General features: G+C 34.0%; 1 protein-coding gene across 1 annotated transcript in view; it reads left to right on the top strand.

Moving 5' to 3' along the window:
- Nucleotides 1–383: 383 nt before the first annotated feature.
- Nucleotides 384–10536, top strand: part of LOC123662439 (transcription termination factor 2) — a 29965-nt gene continuing 19812 nt past the window's right edge. The window contains exons 1-6 of the mRNA XM_045597281.1: nucleotides 384–549; nucleotides 1066–1161; nucleotides 6150–6224; nucleotides 6351–6940; nucleotides 7334–7648; nucleotides 8164–8541. Coding sequence (XP_045453237.1) covers nucleotides 384–549; nucleotides 1066–1161; nucleotides 6150–6224; nucleotides 6351–6940; nucleotides 7334–7648; nucleotides 8164–8541 — 1620 coding nt within the window. The remainder of the gene's footprint in view (nucleotides 550–1065; nucleotides 1162–6149; nucleotides 6225–6350; nucleotides 6941–7333; nucleotides 7649–8163; nucleotides 8542–10536) is intronic.

Raw genomic sequence — 10536 nt, 5'->3', positions numbered from 1 at the left:
TGACAACGTAACAGTGATCCTAATTCCTAGCGTCATACTTCATCCTAGTCCTAGCGTGAAAGAAAATTATTAAGGGACTGGATTGAAACTTCTTCGTTTGTACTTTTGTAGCATAATTTATAGTGCAGTTGACCATAACTGTAGTAATAATAAAAATAACACATATCTTACTGTTACTTTAATAGTATCTAAAATATTACATGTAAATATTTCAATTTATTATAAGTTTATCAAGTATCAACTTTTCTTATAACGATGCATTAACGAAACGTCAAAAACGACAATAGTTTCAAATTGTTTTGATTCACCGAAAAGGCGAAAAATATTAAACTTTATGTGTTTTGAATGTATGTTATTTTTGTATAAAAGTTGTTCTTGTAAAAATGGACAGTTCATTTTTTGAATATCGTGATAAAAGTGGTATGGAAAGTGATTCAGACACAGAGATTATTGATAATAGTGTATTGGATGAATCGTTTGTTCCAAAAACACCGGGGAAAAAAAATCAGACTGCTTTCGTTCCTGAATCTGACGATTCTGTAACTGAAGGTGATAGTTTTGTTCCTTTATTGAATAATCATTTAAATTATTTAGCATTTTGCTTTGTTTATTACAAAATTACTTGACAACATTTATTTTCGGTGTTGTCTAAAAGGTTATCAATTTGCAAACTTACGTGTTTTACAATTCTAAAATTATTAATATTATAGAACAGTTAAAAATACATTTATGTTCCATTAATTTTCTTCTTAAATATACAAACATCTACAATATTATTATTATGCTGAAAAGTTTGTTTAAACGCGCTAATCAGGAGCTACTGGATCGAATTGAAAAATACTTTTTGTGTTGGCTCATTCACAAAAGGAAAGCTATAGGATCGCAGTGGCAAAGCTCATTATAAAAAAAAAGCTATAGGATATTTTTTTGTTCAAATTAACACGTGTGAAACCACAACTAGTAAAATAAAAAATAAATAAAAAGTAGAATGTAACAATTACATCCATGTGGGATTCACACACCCATACTCAGTGTCTTAGTTAACTTATTATGTATAATTTTTAGGTGAATCAGAGGAAGTACCAGCGCATCACAAGTTATCAAAGACAGCCTCTAGACGGAGCAGTGTTCAGAATCATATTGTTTTGAGTAGTGACGATGGTAAATATTATTTTAGCACCCATTATAGAGATTTGGGGAAGGCTATACAGTACTAAAGCCCCAAGGTTTCCGCATTTGAGATCTAAAAAATATCTGACTTGCAATAGGTCAGAAACTCTTTAGTTTTGTTTTTAAATACCTATGGCCTGATCACTAGTTGTAGATACTATTTGACCGAGACTTTGACAATGGGAGGTAGAATAGTAGAGTAGAATCTGTTTCTCCTCAATTAATAAACTGCAACCTTAAGATTATTATATGTCGATAGAAATATCTTATAAATTTAGAATTTGATGATAAAAAATAATAGTGAATCAATAATTTCTTACTGTTGGATACAGTTATGTTTTTCTTTTAATTGTTTTGACCATTATATTTCTATACATCTATAAACATACATAAACATATATATAATAAACTATATACATAAATAAAATTGTATTAGGACCTTGAATAAGTTCTCACTGTTTCTTCAAAGGTGGCAGTAGCAGTACGCCATTCATGGAATTTCGAATAGTAACACACATGCAAGTCAGTAGTGTATCTAACCTTGAATTTCAGGGTATGGTAGTTTACTTTATTATGGTAGTTCACTTTATTATGAGCTGCTTAAACCGAATGAGACTATAACGGGGAATCGCTATAGACTTCAATTGATTTGTTTAAGTCGAGCTTTAAAGACAAACGAACACTATATAAGCAGAGACAATATAGTGATTTTGCTACATGACAATGCTCGGCCTCATGTTGCAAAACCAGTGAAAACCTACCTGGAAACGCTTCAATGGGAAGTTCTACTCCATCCACCGTATGCACCTGACATAGCCCCTTCTGATTTTCACCTATTCCGTGCGATGGCACATGGCCGAGCTGAACAGCGCTTTCATTCTTATGAAGAAGCTAAAAAAAGGATTGATTCTTGGATTGCTTCAAAAGACATGTCGCTTTTCCAATGTGGAATTCATATACTGCCAGAAAGATGGAAGAAAGTGGTCGCTAGTGATGGATAATACTTTGAATGAAATGTTTTTGTTACTTATAAATTAAAAAAAAATATATTTTGTAAAGAAACAGTGAGAACTTATTCAAGGTCTTAATAGTATCTATTTTTATTTTAAAATACCTGTGAACAGTTTTAAAATTTTTGTCTGCCTGTCTTTCTGTTTGTTTAGGCTAATCTCCAGAACGGCTAAACCAATTTTTATGGGATAGTCTGGAAGATATAGGAGGTTGTGGAGCCACAATCAGGCTACTTTTTATCTCGGAATTCTAACGAAATTTACGTGGCAAAAAAAAAACTATATTGTTTTTTATAGAAACGTTTTAAAATGTTTATCTATGTGTATAAACATGTCTCTGGAACAGGTAATATAAGATAAAGGAGGTCACATGGTAACATATACTTTTTATCCCATAATTTGCATGGGATCAGGATAACACTTAAAAAATAATGAGTATAGAGATAGAATTACCCACGTGAACGAAGTTATGGGTACTGCTAGTTACAAATATAATTATACTGTTTTTGAATATTAAATAAAATTCACATTTAAAAATAAAAAGATCAGAAAATCCCTATTGTATGCGACAAAGCCTGCCCTGCGGTCACCAACCCGCCCAGCGTGGTGACTATGAGCAACACACATGAGTTCACGCCATTTTTGGCGCGAACTTGTGGAGGCCTATGTCCAGCAGTGGACTGCAATAGGCTGAAATGATGATGACGATCAGATGATAGTATCAGTTTACGAGTCGCCTAACTTGCCTTTGCTCCAACATGATCTGGACTTGTTTCTGAATATTGGCTCGCGAGTTATATTAGCTGGCGATTTCAATGCCCGCCATGAATATATAATAGTAGCTATACTAACACGCGCGAACGTGTACTCTTTCGCAGTATGTTCCAAAAAGACTTCATAATTCATGCACCTAATTTACCGACCCAAATTAACTACTCTTCTAGTAGATCAACTACACCTGATCTTGTTCTAGCCCAAAATGTGCACAGTGTTAGTGACGTTGAAACCTTGGTTGCTCTTTCTTCCAACCACTACATATATACGGATATATATACTTCAGTGTTAGGGGTATAAAGGATTGGAAGAAGCATATACATACATTTCGCTATAGAAATGCTGATTGGACCCGATCGGATAGTACAATTACTTCACCGACTGCTGAGCAGTGTGATACACTTGCACGGGCGTTTCTTTTCAACCTAAGCCTTACTCTGAACTGGGATACTGCTACCGACGAGGAAGTCTAAAAGTCTATCAGTACTCAGTAAACACCGGATCAATGATATTAGCAAACCTGTTAGGCCATTGGAAATAAAGAAAATTTTAAAAACTTTTAAAAATCGTAAATAGGTAGTGATGGTATAAATAATGTGTTGCTTAAAAATCTGTCTCAACAGTCGATTGTGTTATAAAGTAGAATATTTAACAGCTGCCTTTTTCTGGGTTATTTCCCTAAGATGTGGAAATCGGCTAAAGTGATCCCTATAAAGAAATCAAGAAAAAAACCATAAACTACCGACAAGATACCGTCCCATTAGTTTGCTACCATCTCTTGGTAAGCTATTTGTGAAAATAATTCACTACAGACTCTTAGGAGAATCCAATAACTTGATTATAAATGAACAATCTGGATTCCGTGCCGCTCATTCTACTGTACAGCAACATGCCAGAGTTTCGAACATATATCCCATCATCTTAACTTGGGTCAGTCAAAGGGTATGTTTCTCCTCGATATTGAAAAAGCTTTCGACACCGTTTGGCATGAGGGATTGTTACATAAATTAATACACTTAAATATTTCTTTAAATTTAGTGAAAATTATTGAGTCTTTCCTAACGGATCGTCCATTATTTGTCTGTATTGGTAATTGCGCTTCTTCTCAAATTATTCCGGCCGGAGCTCCTCAAGGATCTATCCTAGGACCATTCTTGTTTCTCCTTTACCTAAACGATATACCTATTCAACCTGAAACCAGTCTGGCGTGCTTTGCCGACGATACAGCTTCATACACATATTCAAATGACATTGATTTAATTATTGGGCGTTTGCAATTATCCATTGATCGGCTTCACAGCTATTTCTCAAAATTGAAGCTAAAATTAAACGAGGCGAAAACCGAAGCCATACTATTTACTCAGAAACGAAAGGTCCCTAAAAGGACACTGACAATTGCAGGGCATAATATACCATGGAGTGGTTCGGTTCGTTATCTAGGGATTACTATGGACAGTAAACTTAATTGGTCAAAACATATTTCAAATTTACGTATTAAAGGAGCTTGGGCAATTGGATGCTTAAGCCCGATTTTTAATAGAAATAGTACTCTTTCTCCACAAACCAAATTTAGAATTTACAGTACCCTAATTAGGCCTTGCTTAACCTATGCTTGTCCCGTTTGGAGTAGTATATGTATAAGTAACCACCAAATACTTCAAATCATTCAAAATAAATGTTTAAAAATTTAATTAAAAACCCTTTTCAAAATTAATATAATAAAATTACATTCCAAAATCAATTTTCCGTTTCTCCTAAACTTCATTCTCAAAATTACTCAAAAATTTTAAAATAAAATTCAGAATCATAAGATTAATTACAAACGTAGGTAAAACGGTACGGTACAGGTAAAACGGTAGAGCCTATGGATGTTAAAATTTAAATAAAAAAATAAAAAAAAAAAAAATAAAAAAAAATTAAAAAAAAAAAAAAAAAAAAACAGGTAAAACAAAAATATCAGATTTCCCTTATATCGACAAATATCGTCACGTATCGTTTGCCACATCACTACCTATTGTTTCCGCCATGTAATAGCAGTAGTTACTATGAGCACGCGCATGAGCAATTGAGCGAGCATCGAACGCCGTATCGACATCCCCGCAAGTGTCTGTACAGTAAGAGGGAGCGGGCTGCGAGGTAGCTCGCATCGCGTAAATCATACTGGTCGATAAGATCGCCTACTATTATGCAGTTACCTGTTTGATATTTTCTTTTATTAACCGACTTCAAAAAAGGAGGAGGTTCTCAATTCGACTGTATTTATTTTAATGTATGTTACTTCAGAACTTTTGACTGGGTGGAGCGATTTCAACAAATTTTCTTTTAATCGAAAGGTAGTGTGTGTCATTTGGTCCCATTTAAATTTATTTGAGATCTAACAATAACTTTTCGAGTTATATCTAATAATGCGTTTTTACTTGACGCTTTTTTCGTCGATCTACGTTGTTTTATACCGCATAACTTTCTACTGGATGTACCGATTTTGATAATTCTTTTTTTGTTGGAAAGGAGATATCCCAGGTATGGTACCAGGATCTGATGATGGGATCCCAGAGAAATCGAGGGAAACTCTCGAAAATCCGCATAACTTTTTACTGGTTGTACCGATTTTGATGATTTTTAATTTAATCGAAAGCCAATGTTTATCATGTGGTCACATTTAAATTTCATCGAGATCTGATTACAACTTTTGGAGTAATCTTTGATAATGCGTATTTACTTGACTATTTTTTCGTCTACCTACGTTGTATTACTTGTCGATATAATTGAAGTCGGTTTTTCTTCGTTTGCCTACAGACACAATTATTGTGTAAACTTTGTTAAGTGATTGTTATAAAATGTAAGTAACAGTGATTTAAATGTTTGACTTATTTTGTTATACATTTATTATGCTATTGTTTCGTTAAATAAATTAAAAAAAATAAAATAAAAATTTAATTTTATACGTAATATATAAAGGCCTATAAAAATGCTTTATATAATGTTCCTTCATTACCTTAGAATCTTCTGATCTCTAAATTCGGTCATAATTACTTACCACAACCAGGTGATTTATGTCGTCATTTATCAACAACTGATAAAATGTTCAAATAAATACTTGCTGTTTAATCGTAGATTACTTATAAAGTATTTGCAATTTTAAAAATTAAAGAATTATTGTAAAAGTTTTTTTTTTTGTTTTCGTTTATTACTTAGATCAAAGTAAGAGTAGCATTAGGAGACAGTCAAATTCGTCTAACAAAGTGGTTGTTAGTTCGTCTGAGGATGAAGGTGAGGTTTACATAAAACAATTTACATATTGTCTACAAAATATTGCTTTTGATAAAAAGAAAAATAAATATTAAATAGTAATACATATAGCAAACATATAATGTATATCTTTTTTTATTTATCTAGAACAAGCTTCCCCAGAAATTGTGCCCAGACGTCGTCCAATAATCAGAGATAGCGGTAGAGACTCTGAATCCTTCATAGGACCAGTTCGTAAAACTAAGAAAAGAATGATGCTCCTAGACTCCGATACAGATAATTCGATTATCATAGAACGTGACAAAAACAGGAAACTGGCCTGTTTGAAAGACACACCAGCTAAAATAAAAGATTTAAAGAACACAGTTGTTAATATACAAAACATGAGTATACAGAGCAATAGTAGTATACAAAGCATTGATGAAGAACAGGATAGTGATGAATGTGAAGAAAGTGACGATAATAGTGAAAAAAGTCTGGAAAATTGTGAAAAAGTTCAGGCAGATGAAGATGATAAGAATGATGATAAAGTGCAAAGTAATGACAAATCTCATAGTGTAAAGAATGACGCTGAAACAGATAGTGATGAAACTAGTAATAGAGTAAGCACAGGTGATGAAGGTCCTGATGAAGATCAAATGTTCATGTCGCGTGCGACGCGGATGAGTATCATGGGAGTGTTACCGAAGGAGAATGAGAGTGATGATTCTGATTATATACAAGATGATGATGATGATGTGAGTATTTATGAAGAAATCTTACCTGATAAATGTTGTAAATAATGTATAAGTGTCTAAGATTTTTTAGGTATTTATTGGCAATCATGGTGTCTATGACAATGTAAAAATTTCGGGATTCTTGGTTTTGTAGCACGTTTGAATAACAATCTATAAAATACTGATCTTGATTAAATTTTTCATGTTCAAATATGTTTAGTTTCTTAACTACTTGCAGTTAATTTTATAAATAAAAAGTTTCTTAACTACTTGCAATTAATTTTACAAATAAAAAAATTCTTGCAATTAATTTTACAAATAAAAAGTGGGCATTATACATATAAAAAATTGACAGCCAAAACTCAAAAACTTTTAGAAGTTTTAATATGATTAACTAATTATAAGACATTTCAGACAAAAGAAATATCACGGGCTAGTTCCATAGCCAGTTTGACGGAGCCTCTACATTTAGAGACTGATGATAATACTTCACAAAAAACTCCAGAACAAGATAACGATAACACTTCTAGAATATCATGTTCACCGATAACAAGTCCTCTCCGAGAGGTCACAAGTAAAAACAATGATTTAACAAAAGATTCAAATGAAGCCCGCAGGCCAGAAGTAAGCAGTTTTTCTAAACTGGCACCTTATAGTATTAAGATGAAGATGCTCAAAAACTTGAAAAAGGAAAGCATAACATATAAGGAGAGTAAAATTGATGATGATGTGAGTATTTGTGAAGAAATGTTACCTGATAAGTTATTATGTAGTTTGCAGAATAAGTTTCTAAGATTTTCTAAGTATTTCCCTATGGAAAAATATCTCATAAAACATGGACAAATGCAGACCAAATTCTCATACCGAGTTATAAGAATCTATCAGATCTCATAGACTCTCATAACCCTGTATGAGGATTTGGTCTGCATTTGTCCGTGTTTTATGAGATTTTTTCCACAGTGTAAGTGGCAATCATGGTGTCTGTGACAATGTAAAAATTACGGGATTTTCGGTTTTGAAGCACGTTTGAATAACAGTCTATAAAATACTGATCTTGATTAAATTTTTCATGTTCAAATATGTTTAGCTTCTTAACTATTTGCAATTAATTTTACAAATAAAAAGTTTCTTAACTACTTGCAATTAACTTTACGAATAAAAAGTGGGCATTATACATATAAAAATTTGACAGCCAAAACTCGCTATAAGTTTCGATATGATTAACTAATTGTAAGACTTTTCAGACAGAACAAACATCACGGGCTAGTTCCATAGCCAGTTTAACGGAGCCTCTACATCTAGAGACTGATGATAATCATACTTCACAAAAAACTCCAGAAGAAGATGATGATAACACTTCTAGAATATCGTGTTCACCGATAACAAGTCCTCTCCGAGAGGTCACAAGTGAAAACAATGATTTAACAAAAGATTCAAATGAAGCCTGCAGGCCAGAAGTAAGCAGTTTTTCTAAACCGGCACCTTATAGTATTAAGACGAAGATGCTCAAAAATTTGAAAAAGGAAAGCATAACATATAAGGAGAGTAAAATTGATGATGATGTCACAGTAATAGAGACGACGCCTGAAATTATAGCACTGAGCAGCGACGATGAGGATGAGGTAAGCTTCGTAATATATAATGTGAAAACTGTGTGTCCGCTAGGACACGAGACTTAAGTTTTTTTTTTTTTAAATGTAGGATATATATCCACAGACATATAATGCCCGTGCTTTTGTTATTTATATAAAATTTTTAATTTTTTAAAACGCATCAGTACTTCACTGCAACTTAAGAGAACTTAAGAACTAGCCTTATAGTTTCTAAAAATCGACGCAAGTCCACTGACCAAGACTATTCTATACTAAGAGTGCCAACTTGCGATTTTTTTTTTTTTAATTATATACATGCACATCTGTATATATTATACTAAGTATACCTATGATTTTGTTGTACATATTGTTGTATTATAGTTGTTATTTTTATTATATTTACACTTACGTGCTAACTACAATATATGTACACTTATTTGCTACTTTCAATGTACACTTAACCTATGTAATTGTTAGTAGGCTCCTTTTTTGTGTGTGTAAAATCTTTTTATCCATATTTCTGTTTTTTTTTTTTAATTTTAAATGTATAATTAATCCTATCTTATTAAGTACATGTATAAAGGCTTATCATTACAATTACATAATCATATACCTATGCTACAATCTATTACGTTTATTATTTATTTATTACATTTATTGTTTACTAGCTGCTACCCGCGACGTCGTCTGCGTGAACGCTATACAGCACCAAAAATACCTACGATTATACCTTTTAAAATAACATTCATTTACCCGTTTCTTCTTTACATTTTATATCTACAGAAAAATCTCATAGATGGCGCTGCTTTAAAATTGTCTTGTCTACTTATATTCATTTAATTATGTTTATCGGCTTAGTTACATTAACATTATACACGGCCTGCATACGACCTATTATGACTTACGCGTGCCCCGTCTTCGCTCATGTGGCGCCAACCCTCATCCATAGGCTCCAAATCATTCAGAACAAGTTTCTGCGCACTGCCACGTACTCGCCGTGGTACGTGCGTAATGTCGACTTACATCGCGACCTTAAGATCGATTCAATCGCGAAGCACCTCAAAATACTCGCTACAGCGTATTTTGAGAGAGCGCGCAGTCACCCAAATCCTCTTGTAGCAGAGGCTTGCAAATACGTAGGTAGAGGTAACTTACAGACCGTACAAAGGCGTCCCATGCACGTCTTAACCGACCCTGACGATAGGATCACGGCGCTTAACGCCATATACACCACACACAAGACACACACGCACCGCCCCCGCCGGCGAGGGCGAGGTCCCCGCGTTCTGACGGCTCGCACGCGCCTAGGCGCGTAGCTGACCGTCCGTAAGCCGTCTCAGCGCTCCGCATAGCGCCTCCTCCACTCCGACGACGCTCTAAGCCGAGGTGCGATCTCGCTAGGAGACACCCTTAGGGCGGGCGTTTTTTCCCCCCGAGCCCTCCCAGAGGGCTCCCATTCTTCCTTCGCGGCCGGCTTGCCTAAGTGCCCGGCCCCTCTCACCGGTGACGCTGTAAAGGCCGCTAGGGCCAACAGCACTCCTCAATTCGAAAAAAAAAAAAATTATCGGTTTAGTTACTTATATTGTGTGATTTGTATAGTGTGAAGTTAGGTTATATAGCATGGTTATTAACATAATAACAACAACATTCAAATATCCATTGTTAGATTACACGTTGTTACAGAATGCGTTGAGGAAATAAAGGTTCACTGCTCATTCCCGGTAGGTGATAGCATGATAATATGTAGCCTATATGTTGACCCGACTTCTTAATAATATTCGTGCCAAATTTGAAGTAAATCCATGCGGTTATTTTTGAGTTTATCCCGGACATACTTACAGACAAACAGACAAAAATTCTAAAAACTATATTTTTGGCTTCGGCATCGATTGTAGATCACACCCCAAGTATTCTTTTAAAAAAATATTCAATTTACAGTGATACACTAGTCTTAGAAATCAGAAATGAAAGAGAATTTTATTTAAAAAAAAAACGAATAAGACACGGAGTAACTTTACAAAATTT

Source organism: Melitaea cinxia, chromosome 18 (genome assembly GCF_905220565.1).
Source record: "Melitaea cinxia chromosome 18, ilMelCinx1.1, whole genome shotgun sequence".
Classification (NCBI taxonomy): Eukaryota; Metazoa; Arthropoda; class Insecta; order Lepidoptera; family Nymphalidae; genus Melitaea; species Melitaea cinxia.
The sequence above is the reverse complement of the archived record's forward strand: the minus strand, read 5'-3'. Positions and strand labels throughout refer to the sequence as shown.